Here is a 24,832-nt window from a genome sequence, read left to right on the forward strand (position 1 = left end):
CACCTTCACCCCTTGCGTGTCACACGGAGCAACAGCGACTTGTGCACTGACTGGGGCCTCACACAGCACACCCGCATCACAGCAGGGGAGGGGAGAGAAAACACACACATCACACACACACACATATATGCATGCACACGCGCACACACACACACACGCACGTATATATGCACACACACATACGCACACACGCACGCACATACGTGCACACACACACACACACACACACCCAGCAGGGGCGTCTGGCACCAAGAACAAAGCACACACAAGAGAGGTTCTTTGTTTTGCAACATGGTAACTGGCTCGATTTGAATGAGAAATGTTAGTGGGGAGTGAGGAAGTGGCTGAGTCTAGCCGTAACTCATCAGCAAATGCCTCCGCAGGGAATCCCATATGGCCGCGGGTTTGACCAACATATTCGGTCCAACTTTATTTCCACGGGCCACCACAAACAATCAACACGCCATCTGTGGAAATCTCTCTTTTTCAATGAGCTTAGACACTTTTGTGAGTTAGAGTATTAGATGTTTAGAGAATTAGAGTTAATGTCGGGGCTAAGTAAGTTATCAGATTAGGGCTCAGTTGACTTCGCTGGCCTCTCGTTCCTGGGTTAAGGTGTCCAGGCTGGCCTTCAGGGCCATATGTCTCCAGGGCTAGACTGCTGTTGATGATTGCCATTTCCTGCACCCTGCGCTCCACTTTTCCCTTCCCTGACGTTTCAGGCAACTTATCGACGTCCTCATCGAACTGCCCCCAAACTGCCCTGTTGCAGGCCTGTGGTCACTTGATTAGAACCCGCCCCAGGGGCAGGCTCAGAGGGACAGGTTCTAGACTGGTTCTACCGCACATAGGCTTTGGGCTCTTTTGGGTGCTGTCGGGCCTGGCTCTTCCAGCGTCTTACCAGGTAAAGCATCTGTGCTTTGTGACATATACTCTCCTTCCAAAACACTTCCTCCGCTGTTCTTGCGGATCTTCCCACATCTGCATGCAGTGCTCAATATTTCACAGCCATTCCAAAGACATTGCTATTCATCTATGAATTAAAAGTAGCAGTCAGCCCTATGCTATATAGGGTATGGTGAAGGTGTTGCATTACTTTTGAAGCAGGAAGAACGCATGTTGAGCATGTTGTGGTTTTAATTGGAGTTGACATGACGCACTCAAGCAGAGCAAAGTGACAGAGGTGAAGTGCAGAAATGCAGTCTGGGGAATGCAACAGAATGTGGGTCATTGAGGAACTAAGAAAAGCATGCTAGCTCCAAACTGTTGCATTTGCGAGAACCACAGCTGAGCTGGGGCCTGATCCCTTGCTATGCCTCACTAAAGTGAAATAATAATTTGTGCAGACATTCCACAGCAAATGCACTAAATTTTACATTTGCTCATGTCAAAAGCAAAATGGAACTGACTCTGATTTAACAGTACCTACATTTGACTCATAACCATGATGTAATGATGTAACTATATAACCATGAGCTGCAGATGCCATACACCATCATATGCTTCTATGACAGGTTATTGTCCAATGATATGCCAATGTAGAAATGTAAATTGACACGTTTGAACAAAAAAAATAACTTTAGATAAATGGTATGGCAATTTATAGCTTAATGGTTAAACTTAGGCCATCTTTCTATATTGTGGTCTAGGTGCAGATAATAAATCAGTCCTTAATAGGGACAAATGTTCATGAGCAGAAATTAAACCGCAAGCACTTCCCTATAATATTCTATCTGCCATCAAATGTATTAATCAGTAACTTATTAGGATGAATGAGCTTCTGTCCTGTGAACAATTCTCAGGTAATGTTCTGTATCACCTCGTGAGGCATGGATGCGGACTGCAGTAGTTACAAATCAACACTAGAGGACAGTAGAGAGGCATAGTTGCACTGACCAAACTAGAGCGAGAGAGAGAGAGAGAGAGAGAGAGAGAGAGAGAGAAAGAGAACCTGTAAATAGAGAGAGATAGAGTAAGGGAGGGAGGGAGAAAGATTGACAAATGAAGGGGAAACCATAGAGTTAATTCCTCTCCTAAACTAGATTTTGACTATTAGCATAAAGACTCAAAGACCTCCTATGTTGAACAAATGGGGCCCTCACATTGACATGCAAAATGACAAAATACAGACAGCTCATTCTGTATGATGTCTATTCAAAAAAACATTTCTCAGATTCTTTGATTTTGTATTAGTCCAATATAATGATTGCTGTTGCAGAGTCATTTGATTACGAGGCCATAGTTCAATATGTGGAAGTGTGCTTACTGATTGCATGCAACGTCCTCTTCCTTGTCGTAAGGCAGTACAGTTTCAGTGACAGACAGACAGACATGTCCAGTGAGAGTATTGCTGGTTTCCACCAGCAAAATCTGTGTTGATGTATTATATGTATTCCTAAAGTATTCCATGGAGTTGAGCAGTCTCAAGCAGGTCTTACTGTACTATTCTTCCATTGACACAATGTACCAACAAGACTAAAATCTCGAAAGAAAAACATAATCTGGCTCTCATTTGTTACAACTGATTAGATAAACATGGCTATGGAAAAGCTTTCCCACAGCATTAACAGCTAACAACCTTTTCAGTCTTTGTTTCAGTTTTCTTTTTTTTCTTTTTTTACTTGAGGAGACTTCCTCTTTGAAGTGTGGTCACTGGGTGAGTGGCTATGACTCGACAATGAGCGTAGTGTGCTGATGGAAAATTTGTCACTTAAACAGGATGCCCTGTGTTGACCACAGTCACAGGTGTCTAAAAATAGCAACAGAGTGAGTGATTGGTGTACACACGTATTTGAGCCATCTTGCCACCTTGACCTATTATGGCAACATATATGGTAGACCATTGTTTGGTGATTGTATGATGCTTATGTAATTACATAGAAAACCGTTTTTTTACATCTGTAGATACTGAATCGATAGAAAGCCATGAACCAAAAGGTCACACACTTACACACACTCACACACACACACACACACACACACACACACACACACACACACACCAGGACACACACCCGCACACACACACACACACACACACACATACACACACACACACACACACACGCACAAACGCATGCTCATACAAAGACTTCTGCAGTGCATACAGGAAGTAAAGATTTCTGTTGTGCTTGTGCAATTCACAAAAGCTTGACTGTCATACCCTACTGAGCCAGTGAAGGAGAAGGGGGTCCTGGTCGGAAGGAGAGAGAGAGAGAGAGAGAGAGAGAGAGAGAGATAGATAGAAAGAGAGAGAGAGAGAGAGAGAGAGAGAGCAAGAGAAGAAAGAGAGAGAGAGGGAGAGAGAGAGAGGAAAGACGCGGGTCCTGGTGGGAAGGAGAGAGAAAGAGAGAGAGAAAGTGAGAGAGAGAGAGAGAACAGAAGAAACATGGAGGGAGACATCAGGAAAAGAGGAATGTTGTACCTGCAGCAGCAGAGGTTCGGCAAGGTAAGACGTCACTCGACCGATGCAGGTTCACAAGTCGGGCAGACATGAAGCTCCTCTTTGTATCCTCCAAAAGGATGTTAAAATAGTGATTCAATGCCTTCAATGGTGCCCTGGGACGTTGACTGAGGTATCTTTGTTGTCTGCACATTTAGTATGGTAAACTCCATGACAACCAACAGAGGAGGAGAATAACTGACCGGTCACATAAACGTTGTAATTCTCAAAATAAGTGAACGTTGAAGTGAACGGTTTAGCTAAAAAAGGATTTGGGCTTTAGCAAAACTTGAATCACTGAAGGCATTTAGGTGAATATCCACTAGTTCAAAGCCTGTTAAGATGAGTAGTAGTTTTTCCTTGATGTAAAGTTTGTATATATAATGATAATCATTTGGATAAAAGCATCTGCTAAATGACTTAATGTATAATATAAAGACTTATAAAAGCAAGTGGAAGTCACATAAGCTAATGTTGGATGGTATCAGTTTACGATCTCTATCAGTCACAATCTTAAACCACTGTTTCCTTGCCAAACATCCTATGGTGTCTACGTCTTTGTGTAAGTGTAAAAAAATAAATACTGCAACTTCTGATGAGTCCCTGGGTCAAGAGCAGCTATGCACTAACACCGCTGAACAATGGATCAGAGGAGGATTGTTTGTTCTCAGAGTATTGAATGGTATAGTCCAATTCTGTTGTGCCTGATGGAGGAAGTTAATGTCACTTCAGATTGCACATGGAAACTTGTCGCATCTTTTTTGGTTGAGCAAACGATGCACGAGGAAATCCATCACCACAGCACTGGCAGTTAGGCTTCAGTTCGACTGAATGCTAATTACTCATTTACTGTTAATGCCTATTAATTGAATTGCCACCAACATCAAAATTAAATGCACAATTACTGTACAAGCTGCTATGTTAGCTTCAAATTAGGAAGATGCCGTGGGAGATTTGTTGCATGTGACAAGGGGATGGTAACACATAGTGTTTTCCAATGAGCCATTACATCCTAATATTGACTGTTAAAGGTAGAGTAAAGTGATACTGGAGAAAGATTGTTGATATTTGAACTTAACAGCAAAACAAATACACCCCACTAGCGAGATTTTTTTTTTACTTAACTAAAGTGACTGACCATAGGTTTGTATCAGCTAAGCTAAAAAGGAGGGTAACATGGCTTCGTGGCTATACAACCCTTCGCAAATGTTGTACACACAAATGCCATGGTATACAGCGAACAACAACACAACAAATGATGTAACTAAAGTTATCTAGGTTGTGTGTAGGGTTAGCAAATTGTCACTACAGTTGTTGCTGTGAAGAGGACGAGATGGTTTCCCAGAGGCAGCACAGCCACTCCAGACAGCCATACTCTCAACTCTCCTGTTACTATAGCTAATATCTTAACAACAGCATATCCTGGAAATCGAGAAGATAAGCTGAATGTCATTGGGAATGGGAATGTAATTTACATCACAAACATTAGCAAAGATGACGAAACAATACTGACCTATTGGTTCTGTGGAACAGCAAAATTAATGTTACCCACCTGTCGAGCAGTAGAGCAACCTCCATTTTCCATTTTTCTTCCATTTACAGAGCCAGGGCTGTGTTGGAACAACAAATCTTTCTCTGTGCGTGCACACAGAACCGAAAGCTAGCTGACTGTAAGGAGATATTTGCTGAATTTGACAAAAAGCGTATTGGATTGGATCGCTTGCTGCACCTTTAAGGAATTATCTTACTGGTGATATAAGAAGATAGGAAACATCTCATGCCCTTATTATTCATTTGAATCTATTATCATTCTACTGATTGATTGGTGGGCAAGCAATTCAGTCCCAAACACTCTTCAGTAAAACCTCAACTAACCAGAGCACATTTGACAAATAATATGAAAGGGATAATGTATGTCAAAAATAAATCCCTTCAGGACAAAACAAGACCCATAGGCCAAAACCCTCATATGTTCGCAGCCCTATTACAAGTTATAGCTGGAACACTACATTTGTTATAACCTAATCCCACCTATAGACCACAGTTAGACATCATTGTCAGAACCAACTTTAATATCTATATATTTCCTTGTAGTATACCTCAGGCAATGACATGACCTTCAAGAAAAGACCAATGGAGTAATAGCTGCTATGGTAGGGTGGTAGAGAACAATAGAACACATCTCCATTCTGACATACATTGCATGTAGAAGACAGCAAACGGTTTCATTTGAATGGTGGGTGGCATGGAATTACAGTGGAGAGTACTACTAACTGACTAAACAGGGCAGTCTTTTTGCATGGTGTATCTTCCCTGACACTTAGCTCAGGTCTGTGGAGCCATTAACTGATTACTTCCCAGAGTAGATGGTTTCACGCCTAACTTAAAATAACTTAACCAGATAAAGGTGAGACAGAGCACTTCAATAGGTGTGAGAACAGGCTAAATTAAGGTGACCACATGTACCGCACCCAGCAGGGTGTTAGCTGAGAAAAATGCATCAAACTCAGCACATATTTAGTTTCGTCGACAGACATCGCAAATACAACATAAGGACACAGTGCAGCACCAAATGCTTCCACTTGTTTCTTTCACTGTGATTCAGGCAAGCCTCAAGTGTAGTTTCCAATGGGCTCCTCACCTTATCAGACTCGCATGTTTCCCCATGGATGGCTTTGAGAGTGTCGGCCTAGGTTGGAGCAGAACAGGCGCAACAGGGTTCAGAGTTCAGAGAACAAGATCGTTCACATCATCTTGGAGTAACCGCTGACCAACAAACGACGTATTATAAGGGCTTATTTGGTCTTTTGTTAACTGGTGAAAAAAGGAAGTGGTTCTTTCCAAAGAGCTTACTTCTTTAGTCATAGCACTTCAACAGACTTGTTATAATGATGTTTCCCACGGTTTTTCTTAAGACTATTGCGCTAGGTTGGGTTAGACTGTATACTGCACCTCTTCACCTATTAAAGCAAGATGCCAACCACACCGATGTTATTGGTTTGATACGAGGGAGGGAGCACGTGTACTGATAAAAAAGTGTCAGTGCAATAGTTGTAGTGGCTTTGGATAAAAGCGTCTGATAAATGTCAGTGAAAAAGAAAACTGGAAAAGTCACTGTAGACATTGTAACCACTCTGTCCGCTTGTATCTGTGAGGGGTCAGAGTTTACGACATTAGCCATGAGAAAATGCCTCAGAAAAACTTGAATATCTGTGTTTATCTAGTGTATGATCTCTCCTGATCAGTGTTTGAGTTATGTAAGTTAGTGAAAAAACCACACTAAACTTTTGTGTGTGTGTGTGTGAGTGTGTGTGCGTGTACGTGCGAGTGTGTGCGTGTGTGTGTGTGTGTGTGTGTGTGAGTGTGAGTGCGTGTGTGTGCGCAGCACCTCAGTCTTTCATTCTAACAGTAGCACTTGGTTCAGTGAAGTTCTATGCTGTTTGGGTTCAATTCAGTTCAAATGGCATTAAGGTATTTTTAATTCAAACCTTTCTTTCTCTCTCTATCCCTTTCATAACTCACTCAGATACAGACCTGATCTGTACAATTCTGCACACATTAAGCTATACTTTCTTTTTGCCACATGTGAGTCCTGTCCTTACACAGATTAAATCTTTGACATTTTGCTTTGATCACGTGATTAGGATTCAGTGGTGTGAGTGTGAAAAAGGTTATTGAAAGAAGCTCCCTCCTGCATTGTGATGAAACTGGCAACCTCCTCGGGCATGGGAGCCATATTAACGGCATGGGAGCCATACTCTCTACCAATTTGAAACAAAGCTCAGAGGAAAAAAAAAAGATTCAAATGATATTTACAGTAATATTTTACATAATCTCTGAGAGAGATGATACTTGAGAGCATCAGTTATTCTGTGATTTCAACGCAGATAAGAAAATGAAACTATTCTTTTGATTCACTTTCCTCTACTACGTTAAGTGAGTTAGTTAAATGGTGTTAACAGGAACATGCATGCAATGGAAACTATGGGGCAGAGAATGATAGAGAGCAAGAGGAAAGACAGTAAGAAGGAAAGATAGAAAGAAAAAGTTATACACGCGTTCGTGAAAAAAACTGCAAATGCTCTGCCTGCCTCTACGTCACCCATTGGAGCTCTTTGACTCTTAATGTCATCTTCTCTTTCTTCTCTTTCTCTACTCTTGTTTACTCATACCATTCTCTCTCCATTTGCTTTCCTTTCCTTTAACATCTCTCTTGCCTCTCTCTCTCTATAGAAATGGAAGAAGGTGTGGACCATCTTGTACAGAGACAGCACATGCTCCATTTCTCGTCTGGAGTTCTTTGAATGTAAGGACGGCATGAGCACCCTGGAGAAACCCAACCGCAAGCAGGACAACAAGAAGGTGATTCCAGACTATGAGTAAACAACATGAGTAAACAATAAATCCTAAATGAGTTAGCTTTGTACCAAAAGGCTCCGTGCTATCCCACGTACACAGGTTTTAAAGGAGCTATAGTGTCAGTATTTTGTCTTGATGATTTGCTTTCATCCACAGTTTACACGGAAGCTTGTAAACACGATTGAGGACATTAAACATTCCCAGCAATGAGAGACCAGATATATTAAAGGTTTAATGATATTTTCATTACCGCCTTTGATGAGTTAAGTCTCATCATGAACTTAGGAGTTAAAAGAGCATTTCCATCCACAAAGTCCTTGAACTTATTCAGAAGCTCTTAGTGAGAATCGTAGTGAGACCCTGCACTGACTGACCTGTTGTGAAACTGCAGGTGATAAAACTGAGTGACTGCATCCGCGTGTCCGAGGTGGAAATTGAGGGCTGTCCTCGGGACTGCGGGCCCTTCCTGGTCGAGACCACAGAGAAGCTGTTCATCTTCGCCGCAGACAACTCCGAACTGGAGGACTGGACACAGAAGCTTTGTGAAATTGCTTTCCCAGTATGTATTGCAATATTTTCCATCATTGTTGGTAGTTGGTGAGCTGGTAGGCCACACTAGTATTTCTGGCATTGCTGATAGTATTTCTGGCCTTTGTGAACAATTCCATACCACTGCCACTACCATAAAATATCCAAGTGACATTTTAGCTATGTTGTGACAGATACAGTTGAACTGTCAGTATAAAATACAAAAAGATATCCTTACTAAAGGTGAGTTTGAATGTGTCTCTGTAAATTGGGTGACACTTTTGATGTCATATACCACCACATATGATGATAACAGTGGTGCATGTAGGTTTGTTTGCACAGAGGAGCTTTCCAGTGGTGGACTAATCATTGTGCTTACAATAAAAATAAAAAATAAACATTTAATTTACACATCAAAATATATTGATTCAATAGGGTCAAACATGACATGATTTTACAAGCATACAACTGTTTAGCAAGTTACAGCAATCTCTAGAATTTGCAGAACTAGTCAATATTCCTTAACTTAGGGTGAGGAACTGAAATATAGGTGCAATGATAGACAAATGAAAAATAAATAAAACCAAAAAGAAATAAAGAAAAGAAAGAAACCTGTGTTTGGGCTAAAGGGTGAGATGCCTGACTCTCCCTTATGGCCCGGTACACAGCTGCTATACCAAGCACTATGTCAGAGCCATGCTTCAAATCAGACAGCTTGCCATGGCAGGCGATCAGCCCATCTCTGCCTACAGCAGTAGCAATTGCAATTTTAAATGATCATTGTGCAGTGCTGCATTAGGTTTTGGCAATAGCTCCATTGTACAATGCCTCTACGCGGCCACGGCAACGCTTGACAGTTCTGTCTGAGGTCACAGCCATTCGCAGCTCTTAGAATTCTTCAAATGAATCCATTAAGTAGCCAGTCAATTTCCTGGAACCCGCAGACAAAGAGATAGAAAAATCTCATTCCATTCACCTTTAGAACATCACAATCACCGTCGGATGCCTGGCATTCAGTCCCAGGCCGTCCAAATGAGCTGTTGAGTGCCACTAGCGGAAACTTATCATTTATTATGAATCCAGGAAATAGAACAACATCGAAAGCCATCTATTTCCTCCACATGACTTATAATCAAAGCACACAAAAGGAGTCCCTTTGACGCAAGGCTTGAAAAAGGCTTAATTGGTCAAACAGCCAGTTCTAGCTGATTACGAGTAATTTTTAAGATCATCTGATGTCTGCATCAGACATGTGCTTATGCCTATTTTTATCTAAATGGGTCTTTTATTACCTGAACATGTCACTCAATCTCTTATATATATATATAAAAAACAGCTTTTTGATAGGGTGTATCTTCGTTTGTCATAAATATGGTTGGTCTTTAACATATTCAAGTTGAATATTATGCAGATGATGAAGTTGTCATGACTTGAACTACTGTTACTTCTATTTAATGACACCAACTGTGCACAAATGGCTTAATTTAAATCAGCTGACATTGTCAATATTGTAAAGGAAATCTTTTCGTTTCTGAGCATTACATCTGAGCATTACTGAGATCTTGCAGGATTAATTTGTGGACTTAATCTCTGTTCCAGTAGAGAACAGAATCAGGATGTTGAATGTTACAGCTACAGTTTAGCTGATATATATATATATATATATATATATATATATATATGCGTTTCCATTATCTGAGCCAAGCTTTATGTCCTGCGGTGCATGTCAAATATGATCATCTGTTGTAAAACACCTGTGGATCTATCTATAGTATAGGTTAAATGAATCCATTAAGCTATACCAAGCACCATGTCAGATACTGTATAGTATATAGGTTAATGTATAGGCTCTACAGTATAGGTTAATCAGGCTGTTTTGTGAATTTCACTGAATAGCAAATTAGCTGGCCTCAGATTTGACCTCGTGCAAGCTATAGTACCCAGTGGGGTTGCTCAGGTGATTCATGTCGGATCTTTGAATGGTGTTCTAATTTAATTACTGTATGTAGCTGATAAGGCTGCTTGCATGTTGGAGATGTATTGGCCAGTGTGATTTACTTCCCTGTATTTTTGTAGGGTCATGTCTCTGTCAGACAATACAGCAGTTTACATGTTTCACTGTACCTCTGCATCAGCTCCCTGGTGCTTTCTGTTGTTTTGTACACCACTGAACACCAGCAAAAAGTCACTTTGTGTCTTAGATTGAACAGTTAATGCTTATTTGTCCCTATTTAAACTCTGCTGGTTTGTTAATTTCATCATCAGCTAAACTGTTATTGTACAGTATATTCATATCTGGTTGGGATAATAAGGAACACACCATGGTATATTCCTGCCAATTTTTAACTCATACAACTGTTGAAGGTGTATTCCTGTCGGCTTCACATCACTGTTTCGACACTGTTCTGGTGTATTTCTGTGCTTCAGCTACCCAGTGCTTTGTGTTGTCTTGTATCAGTGAACCTGTCCTGGTCTATCAATTAGCCTGTGCTTGCACATGTTTTATCTGTGGACCTCTGCGAGTGCATAAAGAATACGGCAGAAGTTGTAAACGTGCCCTTGCATATTCCTTTCCCTGTGTATCAGTGATCCAGTGCTAGTATATTCCTATATATTATCAAACCTATGCTAACACCTATGCTAGCCTGTGTTGGCGTGTTCCTGTATATCAGCAAACCTATGTTGGACTGTGTTGATGTGTTCCTGTATATCAGCAAACCTATGCTAGCCTGTGTTGGTGTGTTAGTGTATATCAGCAAACCTATGCTAGCCTGTGTTGGTGTGTTCCTGTATATCAGCAAACCAATGCTAGCCTGTGTTGATGAGTTCCTGTGTTGCATTACAGATGAACCAAGCTGAGCGCGGTGCTGGGCCCAGGAGAGGCAGCCTACCCCGGGTTCTGGGAGACACAGATGGAGTCAGCATGGAGCAAAACAGCCTGTATGGTGAAAAAAATGGTAGGATATTACCACGAGCACGTACATCCCCCCAGCACTCTGTGTCATTAAATACATACTAACACAATGAGCAACAGCTCAGTTAAACATACAGTTATACCTAAAGCATTTACAGTTTGAACGGTGAACACTTAACGGACAAAAGACATGAAGATTATAATATTCTCAGAGGTTGAACCCATTACACTGCTATCTCTAGCTACATCCTCTGTACGCGTTTTATGGGGCAGAGTAAAATGATATGTATCAGCTTTCTATACTGTGCATTACAAAAGGTAACATTTTTCAGTTATTATGAGGAGATTGTGGTTTGCTGTGGTCCTAAACCAGAAGGTTTATACATATATTCGTCTCTCTTTCATTCTCTCTCTGAAGGTATGACTCATAAGTGAAAAAAGTTGAAAACACAATGCATGATTTCTGATATGCGAGTGGATTATACTTATAGTGTCCAATAAGGAATTGAAATATTAGAGGTGACTGAGGCTAAACACTTTTTTTCCAGCTATTATTTAGAATGGACCACAGATTTGTTCAGAGCGATTGTCTACGCATGTGAAAGTGTGAAATCAGGGTCTTGGAAACACTGAGCGAGGCCAGTGGCTGCATAAATCATGCATATCACATAGGCATCACACTCTGTTATGCATCAGTCAAACTTGCATCAGTTATGCTCTGCAGAGTGTTTGCATTTGCATTTTGCAATGTTACCTTAAAAATGTCCTCTCAACAAATCGTACAACTAACCAATGGTTGCATGATGATAATTCTAGACATGACTAAAAACAAAGTCTGGTTAGAAAGTTAAGACAGTGCCTAGGTCCTTCAACAAGCCTTTTCGAGGTTCTGTAATGCTTCTGTTGAGCTCAGGCTTACTCTCCATTACGTGATGGAACTTTGTGGCCGTTTTCTTTCCACTTTTCTGTGGTAGTAAGAAGCGACATCACACCAGAGTCTGCTCAGTCTGCGAACTGACCACTTATCAGTGAAAAACATGTTACATCCTGCCATCGCTGTGTGTTCCAAAATACTGTGTGCATTGCCCCTGTGCAGAGATAAGCAGCCAAGCTTGCTGAGTCATATTTTCAGGGCAGTCTTTGTTGTATATACAACTTTTTACTCTCACATGTTTCTGAATCTTCTCTGCCCTTGGTATCACATCCACACAGTTCTGCTTTTTCTTCTTTCTCTTGACTCAGACAAATTGTACATGTATGCTGACAAGACTTTAGACACCTTTGTATGTGTGGATACAAATGTTTGAGTGACAGGCAGAGTGAGAGAGAATGAAAGAGAGAGAGAGAGAGACTGAGAGAGAGGAAAAATATGAAAAATTCAGAAACAGGCCACTCGTAGTACAACGTTAATAAATGTCCATATTATTGAAATCATACCCAATCCTACCTAAACATCTGGGATTGAATTAGTCCGCCAGCTTCGCACACACACACAAATCACTTTAATCACAACCTAATTAGACCAAATGACTCAATTTCAGTTTTCTGGGTGTCATAAGCTGAGCCATACATGTGCATGGTCCAGTGCTCCACTCCAGTGTTAAACTCACACACACCATTGCTTGAAGTGGTGCCGCATTCATGGTTTCTAACAGGCCCATCTGTTTCCATATAAATATGCAGAGGCCTTGTCCTTTTGACTGATCACTCAGTATAAAGACTGACCATGCGCTCCAGGCTGCATATTCATTTGTGGAATTATTAGAATAGAGGAAATACAGTTTTTACTGTTGTGAAATGGACAATTAATTGGGCTCTTGTCCTGTTGACTTGCATTGTGTGATTCTCATTCAAGGTTTCGGTTGCATTAGACTAGAGAGACAAAAAAGGTCTCACCACTGTGAAAGCGCTCGCCACGGTCTTATTTATATCTCCCCAAGATAGGTAGGGTTCAAAACCGCTCTGTGAAACTAGGTGGAACAGGCTAAACAGACTGAGGTATGAACCGGTTGAGGTTAACGAGACTGCTGACCGTAATCACTGCAAGAACACAAAATGGCATGGCTGCCTTTGAACTTTGAACTAGGAGTGATAAGCAGAGGCTATATACTGAGCGATGTTATAAATAATGTGCAGAGCATTCATAGTTTGTCTACCAATGTATTGCTTTGCTAAAGCTAACTACGCTAAAACAAATTGCTTTCACCGTGATTTTTCTATTGTCTATATTCTACTGCAATGAGCCACTTATCGCTTATCAATATTTGTAAACAGTACCCAATCATAAGGAAACGGATGTCATTGTGTTGTAGATAATTTTATAGACAATAGATAAGAAAAGTATTGAAAGTTGTAAAATGGTTCTTTCCTGTTCACTGAGACTTCAGATGGCACTAGCTGAGTGCCATTCCCTCGGCAAGCTGACACACCATTCTTTGGGACAGCTGCTGAGGAAGGAATGTTGTGGTTACAGGACCACAGAGGTGCAACTCAAACACATTATCCAGACAGACAGCGATGTGGTCTGTTCAAAGCATATAAAGCCTCTACTCTGTTTTAATTGGATGTAGTCAATATGTGAACTATTTTATTTTATTTTATGGATACAAAAGTTGCTGAAACCAAATACAATAAACAGAAACAATCCTGCATCCCCATCCAACCTCCATCCACCTGAGGTAAACATCTGATTGACAGTAATAAATAAATACAAGCATTTATGCAAATAAATACATCTGTATGCTACATAAACAGACATTTTTTTTAAAATCATAAGAAATAAAAGCGAAAAATAAAGTGTTTTAACAGTTAACAGCTAATAATGCTTTAACTTTATCAAAAGCAGCTCTCCACCTCCCCAAAGTGCCGATGCTAGCCTCATGCATGTGAGCTGTTGACAGCTCCATAGAAACAATATCAAGCACGCTGAGAGCCCATAAATGTCTAGACATTGAATGCAGGGGTTCCAGCCACTAATCAACAGTTTTTTAGCTGCTGTGAAAGCAGCAAGAAGTAGGTTCTGCTGAAATGCCAGAATGAGTGAATGGCTGGGCAGTCCGAAAAGAAAAGTCCTTGCTTGAGAACATGAACTACAGTTCGGAGACCACAAATGAAGGAGAGGGGAGATGGGAGACAAATGAAGGAGGAGAGATGCAAATGGAATGGTGGGGTCAAATGCTGTACATTCTATGTAGCAACTTGCAATGTATCATCTGATTTGGGTTCTTAGGATAATCTTTTTAAGTGATTATTTCCCAATGTTTGATTAGAAAAAATGGCTTTTACGTCACATTCCAAATCTTTTGACCGAACTGCATCTACTCCAAGAGTGTTGTATGAGGATTTAAGGCAAACCTAGAGCTATAGTGGTTGGAATATATTAAGTTGCATAGCAGATGTATCAGTAGCTCTGCATGTCAGCACTAAGAACTGATTTAATATGGGAATACATAAAACATGAAGTGCAAGGTACAGTGTATTGTGTCTTAATATCCTGAAATGTCCTCAGACTTTTGTCATTGAATATATTGCTGAGAACCTTGAGGTTGCCCTTGGCCCACTCAGAGTATCATAATAGAGTGTTTTCAAATGAAAAACTTACAATTTCAGCATGGATCCTGTTTTTCTTTCCAGTGTCGTCAAGGTGTTTTGTTACATTGTCTAATAGGAATACTGTAAAAAACAGGCCCCTTTAATTCATGGGGGGCCACGATTGACTCATCAATAGCCCTCCACAACAGTCTGGCATCTTAGCTGTGCCAGACCGATGTGGGCTGTAGGATAAATGATTGGGCGTAAAGATTGAAATTGGGACAAGAAAGAAAGCCATCCATCTCACCTACTGCGCTGGACAGTGGACAACTTGACACAGGAGTGTTTCCCGTTCCAAATATATTCGAGGAGAACAGAATTAAGTTTGTCCCAGAGGTGGACTGGGGGCGGTAAAGGTGTCATGGCACTATAGAAATGTACACGAGGGAGCATGTTAATTTCAACTACAGATGTCCGAGCATATAAAGAGTTAGGTAAGTGTGGATTTTAACTACAGATATCCGAGCATATAAAGAGTTAGGTAAGTGTGGATTTTAACTACAGATATCCGAGCATTTAAAGAGTTAGGTAAGTGTGGATTAAAAATGTCTGGGATATCTGGGAGGATTTGTTGTATTTGGTAATAGTATCATAAAAGGAAGGGTATGTGTCTATACATAGACATTTAAAGGATTTGACAAAAGGTGCTGCACTAGGTAGAGGCGAAGATCCAGGGTCAAACTTTAGTGGAAGAAAAGATGACTTGCTCCAATTTGTTATATAACCCAAAATAAATGGTTAAACAATGAATATAAAATATGAGGAATTGACAGGGCAGGATTATTTATAAATAATAGAAAAAAATATCATATTTAATAAATTAGAATACTGAAAACTAACCAAAGATAGATACAATTTAAGGCAATCAAAAGTTTTCATGAAAAGTTTTCTAAAGAACATACCCCACAGGGAGTTAGACTGAACAACAGAAAAATAATATGTGAAAGACGTTGAAGATGGTCAGAGGCAAAGCGTGATTTAATAAAGCCAGTTGTCTTCATGAACCTGCTTGGTCATAAAAAACTGTAGTCATTGCGACAGTACTGCGACAGCAGATAGTTTGATGTCTGTTCCCAGCAAAGAAGGTGGATCGAACTCGAGCTGGGGTACTAGAACCAGGGTCTGTATGTTTTTTCAGAAGAATGTAAATAACAGCTGTATAAATGTCTTGTCTGCAGGATCCTTGCCGAGTTGAGTTATTTCTCATGTCTAATATAAGTCGGCCTAACTCAGTCCAGAAAGTGGAGTAAAATTCAGAGTGGAATTCTATCCAGACCTGGATATTGTAATTTCCTCATGAATTTATTTTATTTCTTCCAACCCCACAAAAGCTATTGGTTCTGCCAGAGAAGCAAATGGTAAATTAAGTGTGGAAAAAAAGAAGGCAAAGCAGCACATTCTTACGTAGATTCAGATGTACATAAAGTACAGTAGAAGGAGCCAAAGGTTTCATTAATGTGTTTTGTGTCAGTAAGAAGCTCACCAGAGGATCATTTAATGGTGGAAATGTTAGCAAAATGTAATTGCTGCAAAGTTGTAAAGCTAAAAGATGGCTAGGTCTACTCCCATTAAGATTGTATTTTTGCCTCGTTCTTTGATTAAAAAACTCTGCATTAACCTTTAATAACTGATTTATTTTAACACTTATTCTAGTGGCTGTTTGGAAAGAAAAATAATCTTGATTTGATCTCTTATGAAACAAGCTGATCTTAAAAATCTGATATTTTCTTAAGACTGGATTTATGAGTGAGATACGATGCATATGAAATTGAAAAGTAACGAAAGAAGCGCTTGACTGCATCCCAGAGTATACAGGGATCATCAAGAGAGTCTTAATTAAGACTACTTAATTAAATTAAATTGATTCAATTTTACTGCTGTGATCAGACAGGAACACGGGCCAAAGAGTACAAGAAATAAATACGAGAGTAGGACTTGTGCCTTGATGAAAATAATGTATATGCTCTTGTAGAAGGGATTAAGCAAACGCCATGCATCTACCAATGATAAAGAAGACATACAATGCCTGGGTTTATCAGTGGAGAGTGTCTGACAATGGGATTCACTCACTGCTGATCTGAGTGGGTCGTGGACATGGAAGCATTCATATCAACCCCCATCACCACCTCAGAATCTGACACACTGAGAAGATAATCTGTCAGCACAGAGAAGAAGTCAGGGTCATAGGTGGATAGAGCATAAACAAAAAGAAAAGCCTACTTTCAACTAGTACCTTAAAGTGAGTTTCTCTGGTTTCTCTGTATTAACATCACAACACCTTTAGTTTTGTTAATGGTAGTCAAACCAGAAATACCTTTGTATAATGTATTGTTACACCTGTGGATATCATCCTTCCTGAGTTTCATGAATCAAAGCTAGGTAATTTTTTCTCAACAATTCCAAAAAACAAGTATGTTCATGACAACCCTTCAAACCAACTCAATATTTGAGCAATGACTCACCCACAGTCAGGGTGCTGACATTAGCCCAGTGATCTGGTACATAAAATAAAGCATTGCCCAGTATGTGATTTAACAGTAATGAGTAAGGAATTATATTTAGTAATTACAGCAGGTAAACCAAAATGTAGTGTAAACCAAAATGTAGTTTTCAGGGATAGGAAAGCTTGCCTTTTGGCAAAATTATTCTCCGATATTCAGGAAAAGCATTATCTTGTAAAATAAGGTGTAATTTATAGGATATGGACCTCAAACTAACATAAAACATATAGCCTAGCAGATACAGCATCACATTTTTTTAAGTATTTTTTTTTATATACTGAAAAACACCTTGTGAATTGAAAAAACACTTCGAGTACACTTTTCGCGCCAAGGCTGTGGCACAGCAAGCACATTTGGCATAGTAGTAAGTGTAGTTGTGAAACAGTGCATAGCCGGCAAACTAGATAGTGGTTAGCCTGACTGCTAGTTCAAAAGCTTGAGTGCTTAAATGAAGATTTACAGGGCTCTTTTTGCCTCCACTGAGATGATGTTACACATAAACAGCAATTCATGTTTATGGAGATATTAAGGTCCCCCAGACATTGTCTAATCATACAAGGCTGTGTTCACAGTTTGCATCTTTTTTGAAGCTGTCAATGTCTGTTTTACATTATAATCCTATGGAGTAGGCCGTGTTTTCAAAAACCAGCGCTTTTCACCAGCAAAAAACTTCAACTTCTCAGAAAAAAAAAGCCCTGCGTCAAATTATTTTTGAACAGCTGACCAATCACAAGCACTGACTGTAGTGAGTCGTTTTCTGGTAACAGCCGCAAAAAATGGGGAGGGTAGCTGTGGAGCGATATTAGTATCAGAGCAAAGTGAATGATATGACACGACTGGTCAGGTTAAGTGGAGCTCTTTTTGTTCACTGCACTGGTAGGCGTGGCCTGAAGGTGAAGCACAATGGAGGACCAGTCGATTAGGCCAAATGTGTGTGTGTATGGATGCGTCACTTGATCTCTAAGCTGATAGATCGAAGAACTCAGGCACGCTGCTGTGATCAGTGAATGATGCACCGATGTATTATCTTACTGTTGTGAATCTTGCAGATGATGATTACAACAGATGAACATTGTTTGTGGGAAGACTTTTTTTGAAGGTGAAAAAAAACTGATGACAAAAAATATCGGAAGTTAAAGTTGAGGTTGGAGGACAAAATTCTAAATGAAACCAAGGCTTTTGTTGTGGCCTTTTTCAACTTCCCCAACAAAGCAGACAGCCCCATTGCTAGTGTATTGTCACGCTCTAATTTAAAAAAAAGAAAAGAAAGAAAAGAAGAAATTGCTGCAGGCTGCTATCCTGCTCTCCACAGACCAGGCGTAACTCTGCATCATGGATCTCGCAGTTTCACTCTCTTAAACTGCATCATGGCGCGTGTGAGAGAGATGAACAGTGTGTGGTGCACTGTGTGAGCAGGTGCAGCCAGGTGTGGTGTGTGTTTGTGCATGTGTGTGTGTGTGTGTGTGTGTGTGTGTGTAGAGGAAGAGGGTGGGGTGATGGGGGTGTATATCGCTGAGCTCCATCAGCTGAAGATCAAAGCCACCCCCCCTCCCGCTCACTATCCCTGGAAGGAAGGAGGCAGGCTCGATTACAGACGCCGATAGATGGCCCGAAGCCACCCGCCACCCGATTTGATTGGGCACCACTGGAGGCCTTTTCATGGCTCTAGTGGTCGGGCAGAGTTTTTGGTGTGAGGTCAGTGAATCGAAGAGGAGTTCCCAGGCTCTGTCCGCGGCAAAATCTAACGGTGCAACACTTTTTAGCACCACGGGGCACCAGTTTGACATTGAAGACAGCACTTCAGATGCTTCTTCCTTTTGGTTTTTGCTTTAGTCCTGATAGCTTTTCAGTGGGGCCTAAAAAAAAATTGCGAATTAACTTTACAGAACATTATTCATTATTCATTATTCATCTCGCACAGAAACGCTTTCAGATGTTTGAGGGGTTCAGACGAGGAACAGTACATGAGCAAGCCAGCAGCTGCAGCCTATGATAGTTAAAACACATGATTTGGTGAAACAGGTTGTCAAAGGGGCGGCACACAGGGAGGTCAGGGAGGCAAAGATAACCTACTGCTGACTGGTGATTGTAGCTCGCAGTTTTCCTGCTACCCGGCAATAACAACAGCACATTTTCTCTCAGAGTTTATTTCGACGAGGCTGAGGCCTGAGGTGTTCACTGGCGCATAACTCTGACTGGCTGTGCTCCATGCATAATGCACACAATGCACGGCTCAAACCCTGATGCACTTCATAGATAACTCATGAGCTGCTCTTTAAACAGAGGGCAGCGTCCCTCAACCTCAGCTTCCTCACATGAGCTCACACCTGGTGAGAGAGAGAGAGAGAGAGAGAGAGAGAGAGAGAGAGAGAGAGGCTGAGTGAGGGAGAGAGAAAAAGAGAGATGGATGGGTGGGTGGGGAGGGAGAGAAAAAGAGACAGAGAATAGAAAGCACGAACGAGGTCGGAAGCAACACATGGTTGTTCAGAGAGGGGAGGATGTAAGGTGTGAATGCTTGGATGGTTGCTGTTAGCAGCAAAACTGTTCACTCTGTTGAGAGTACAAAATGGACAGATATAGCAACTCTGTTTATAAACAATATACTGTAGTTCATGATGCCCTGAATTAAGGATAAGGCCCTAATTAAAGCCCTACTGTTGTCCTGGTTTTCTGGAGCTGATGCATACACTACATGCACTGCAGGAGATGTTTTCATATGAAAAACAAGGAACTAAACACTCGGACAGCACACAAACTTCCTTTACTAAATCCATAAATAGACCATGGTTAGTTTAAAACAGCACTTCCTACCAACAGGGGTGATACTGAGGCTTGCTCTCACAGAAGCCTACCAACTCACTTCCTGCTTGCACACTTCCGGTGGCAGTTAGTTTGGGTCTGTCTGCAAAGGTGGAACCCCGACGAGAAGCTAAGGCAGCTGCAGAGAGAGAGAAGTTGTTCTGCCACCGCTAACGCGAACTTCCTCTCAGTAGCACCACGCTGGCCACAAGTGACAGGAACACAATGTCCTCCTCCTGAACCGCTGCCTGTCAGTCTCCCTCTACCTCTACCTCTCTCTACAGCTCTCTCCTCTTTCTCTCTGCCTCTTTGCTTATATATCTTTCTCTCTCTCTATCTATCTCTCTCTCTCTCCATCTATCTCTCTCTCTCTCTGTCTCCATTTCTCTCTCTCTCACACTCTCTCTCTCTCTCTCTCTCTCTCTCCATAGGCTTGACAAGTTTGGCAGGACACACTGACATGAAGCTTCAAGGCCTGATGTATTTTCCATGCATGTTTTTTTTCCAACCTCTGGAAACTGACTGGCAACTGACAGCATTTAAATTGTTGCCTTCCCATTTTCTAGGGAGGGGGGTCGTGTGTGAGTGAGCCTTCTGTTCTCAGGCTGACAGTATAGTGTTTCGAACATGTTTGAAGTGGATCCATGTAATGTAGTTGCTGGAGTGAATCCAGATCATCTTTGCCTGAAATTGTGATTCTTATAGGACGACATGCACCGCTCACATCCTTCCCCCTTCCTTCCATGTATCACTGGAAAAAGGTGTGGACAGCTGATTCTGTGGACAGTAAAGTCATTGCAGTACAACACCCCCCCCCCCCCCCCCCCCCTCAACACTTCAACCAAATAACAAACCCAGCCTTTGAAATGACCCCCACCCCACCGCCTTTGCCCCATGGTTTAGATTTTTGTCTGTGCAGACGCTTTTTCCAAGTCAGCGAGCGAAAGCAGAACGTGCTTGTCCGCTTCTTGACACTTCGCTTCCGGATATTAATGGAATTCGATCACGCTTGCCGAGCTCCTGTGTAGGAAAACATTCCCTCGGAGAGTCCCGGCAGGGGGACCTTATCCCTGCATATGCAGCACATTCACTCTCCTGCTCCTCGGCTGTAATTACGCTTCGGAGGTGGTGGCGGTGTTGGTGGTGGGGGGGGTTCCCCCCCTGAGAGGAGAGGAGATGCTCTTTCCCAGCCAAGCCCCTTTCAGTATTTGTCTAACGGCCAAAGAGGCAAGACAAATGACCACATTCCCACTCCACACAGTAAAAGAGAGAGAGACTCAGGGAGAGTAGGCGCGCAACCATGTAAAAAGAAAGAAAAAAAGTGTGAGAGAGAGAATCTGTTTGTGGCACCAAACTGAGTGATAAAAATGCTTCACGGTGATAAAAAAGACAACAGGATTGTTTGTCCTGCCATCCATTTTCCAATACCATTTCTCAGCCAGAAGTCTCTTGTTCGTAACCATGAAACAGTTTCATACAATAGAAAAAAAACAGCTAGTCTTGAGATCCATGATAAATGCATTGACTTTCTGAAAAAAAGTGAAGTGTTGTTTAGCACCCCGCCCCTTCCCACGCTAATAATGTAGCTGTGAAACAAATGGCCCAGTGGTGTTGGATGGCTGCAGCTGCTGAGCAGACCTCAGTGCCATCTCTGCAGTACTTGAAAGAGACTGGTTAGCATGATCAGCATGTCCTTTACAGCTCTGACACATGCAGCCCTTTTATGTTTAATGAAGTGCTGTTGGATAAGAACTCCCCCCCTCCTCCCACACACACACACACACACACACACAAACACACACGCGCGCGCGTATACATACAAATAAACACACATCTCCTCTCTGTCATTTCCACAGTGATGAAAGACTTCAAGGTGTGTGTAAGGCGGTCGGAGATAGCAGACAAATGTGCTATGAAGGGATACTACCTGATGAGGACCGACTACGAGAGCCTCCTGCTGAAGGAGCCGAGAACAGGAGAGGTGTTGTTCACGTGGCCCTACCGCTTCCTGAGGCGCTTCGGACGGGACAAGGTAGCGCTTTCAAAATGGATACTCACAGCTCTGATGGGGGCAGTGGTTGACCTTTTCTTTCATTTTGCATTTGCTTATAATTGTCATGTAAATATGATCGCTCCCACATGCGTTTTCTAAGAACATGAAATCTTTCCGTTCTGTATAGGCTACGTTCTCCTTTGAGGCGGGCAGAAGGTGCAAGTCAGGCGAGGGCAACTTTGAGTTCGACACGAAGCAAGGCAACGAGATTTTCCAGGCTGTGGAGGCTGCCATCAACCTCCAACGGCCCACAATGTCCCGCAGGCATCCCTCGGGGGGCAACAGCGCCCTGGAGAAGGAGACGCCGGTGCCCCCTGCAGTCATAGTGGAGGATCGCAGGATCTACTCCATGGTGAACGACGGCCAGTACAGCCAGACCAGAACTGGGCGCTCCCCTCCCGACGGACAGAGGTCCCGTCTGGACGCCCCAGCTGACAAAGTCCTTACCGGGGTCAAGAGCCTCAACCTGGACTCCCGGCCACAGCCGCGCAAGAGCCAGGTAAAGAACCACCGCAGCTGTCCGCTAGCCAAATCCGAGGACCAGACCTACTCGCAGATCACCCTGGGCAGTCTGGATCACGGCACAGAGAGGTGCCAGAGCCTAGAAGAGCCTGACTCGGACTACTCGCTCCCTTTCGACACTATTGCCAAGAACGTGATGGCGGACATCCTGCAGGCTGGGAAGCAGGAGGCTGGGGTGCTAGACAACAACCCTGCCGACCCGCTCTATGACTCCATCGACGAGATGGCCATTGGTGGGGTGCACCGGGTTCGCAATGAGAGCCCAAAGGACAAATACACCCGAGCCGAACATATCTACGACGAGCCAGAGGGCATTGCCAAGGCTGCGGCAGGGGTGGCTGCATCCGATTCTGTTTCCATGCCAACCACCAGCTCCACATCACTATATGACAACCCTGAGGAGGTGAAAGGTCAGGCGTGGAAGATGCTGGGCGAGGCGGGGGAACCCAGTGGGCACGAGTACCCGTACAACCCAAACGCCGATGACTACGCCGTCCCCAAACCGCCCAGGAGAGCCTTCCCACCTTCCTCTGAACGGGAGTGCGAGGGTAACGGGGAAACCGCTGTGTCCCCTTATGACAACGTGAATGTGAAAAAAAATCAGTCGAGTTAAAGATGTCCACAAACAAACTTTGAACTCTCTCATCAGATCATGTCAGATACTGCTTCTCCTTGAACTGAAGTTAATTTAAGACTGCATGACATGATCATGCTGTTACTTTGTCATGCTGTTATTCACGACTCAGCTCTCGAGAAACAGGAACTGAGTAGGAGCCAGGCTGGACATTTTACAACAGCCGTCTTGAATGTGTGAACTTTAATGTGCTTGTGGCATCGCGCACTTCTGCTGGGGTAATTTAAAAATATGTAAACTGTGAGGTGTCTGGTCTCATCATTTTTCCATGGAACGACTGTGGTACAGCAATAGTCATGTCATTTTGTTGTTTAGTACATGGTGTTATCCAAAGCAACACACAGAACACAGGAAGTTGTGTGTTGTATCTGGTTCTGTGTGAGTCCTGTATCCCTGCAATTCAAATCCATTACCCTGCCTGTAGCTCAACAGGTAATGCACTTTCATCAAGTTACTATTTAAAAATATATATATTTTGAGTTGCACTATTCAAAGTTAAACTATTAGCCTCATGAGAAATTGTAAACAGACAAGGGCAATGATACACAGACACATCCACATCCACTGAACCCCCAACCCCCCACCCCCATACACACACACACAATGACATTGTGTGACATCAAACTGCAATAGCACTGCCTGGTTTCTACCGGTATCTGTACAATCACAACCATGTCCTTATCAGGCCCAAGAAAAGTGCCTTGGCAGGAAGCTTTTTCCTGAAGCGCAGCCTAATGCCTCTCCTCGTCCCCTGTGGACCCAGTGTTAAGTATCACAGAAAAGTGGGACACAGTCGAAAGCTAACTGGCAGAACCCCTAACCTGTTCTGTCGCATGTATCAGATGTATCGCTTGAGGCTGCCTACAGCACACTGACGCCATGGTGAAATCTCTAGTTCCAATAGATGAGATCATGTGAATAGACTCTGCAGTTGATTCACTCTCACATGGTGGTTAATTGAGTCATGCCTCCTATGTGCTTTCCACTGCATATGAAAAAAAGTGCTAATTGAACATGCACTTCTGTCCTCAGTCTTGTTTGAGCCTGGGAGAATGCACATAGCAGCGTGCGTGTGTGTAAGAGTGAGAGAGAGAGAGAGAGCGAGAGAAGCGAAATAGAAACAGGGCTTTCAGTGGTCGGTCTGAGGACTGGCGGAGAGGAACCATATGGGCTGGACCTCAGTGCCTGAGCGGTGAACCACTAGGATGCGGAGTACTTCTGCCTCACAGATGAACTCCTGTGGCCTCAGCAACGTCAGAGACTTCACCCTGAAACACAGTTTCACAAAACTGGTGTGAGATGAGTGTCAAAATCTTTTTAACACATAACCTAGACAGTAGGCCCACCCTTGACCAGGGCCAGACATCATTGCCAGAGTCTGCCACTGTGCATGTAAGCATCCCCACTGTGTCTCCACTTCGTTTCACTCTTCATTGCAGTTACAATTGTCTGACAGTAGGGGGCACTGTCTCTCTTCACCACAGCACCA

At 42.5% G+C, this 24,832-nt stretch overlaps 1 protein-coding gene across 1 annotated transcript; it reads left to right on the top strand.

Annotated features, from left to right (window-relative positions):
* Positions 1-3,307: 3,307 nt before the first annotated feature.
* Positions 3,308-23,587, top strand: dok2 (docking protein 2). The gene is made up of 6 exons (XM_031570775.2): positions 3,308-3,448; positions 7,676-7,804; positions 8,193-8,360; positions 11,175-11,286; positions 21,991-22,166; positions 22,315-23,587. The coding sequence occupies exons 1-6, from the start codon at positions 3,389-3,391 to the stop codon at positions 23,320-23,322; spliced, it is 1,653 nt and encodes a 550-aa protein (XP_031426635.1). The 5' UTR covers positions 3,308-3,388; the 3' UTR covers positions 23,323-23,587.
* Positions 23,588-24,832: the final 1,245 nt, after the last annotated feature.

The sequence above is a fragment of the Clupea harengus genome, chromosome 7 (assembly GCF_900700415.2).
Source record: "Clupea harengus chromosome 7, Ch_v2.0.2, whole genome shotgun sequence".
Lineage (NCBI taxonomy): Eukaryota > Metazoa > Chordata > Actinopteri > Clupeiformes > Clupeidae > Clupea > Clupea harengus.

Excerpts from the sequence above, each read along its gene's own strand:
- dok2 (XM_031570775.2), top strand. The coding sequence starts at position 3,389 with ATGGAGGGAGACATCAGGAAAAGAGGAATGTTGTACCTGCAGCAGCAG. Across the intron at positions 7,805-8,192 it reads GCAAGCAGGACAACAAGAAG|GTGATAAAACTGAGTGACTG; the intron begins GTGATTCCAGAC and ends GTGAAACTGCAG. Across the intron at positions 8,361-11,174 it reads TTTGTGAAATTGCTTTCCCA|ATGAACCAAGCTGAGCGCGG; the intron begins GTATGTATTGCA and ends GTTGCATTACAG.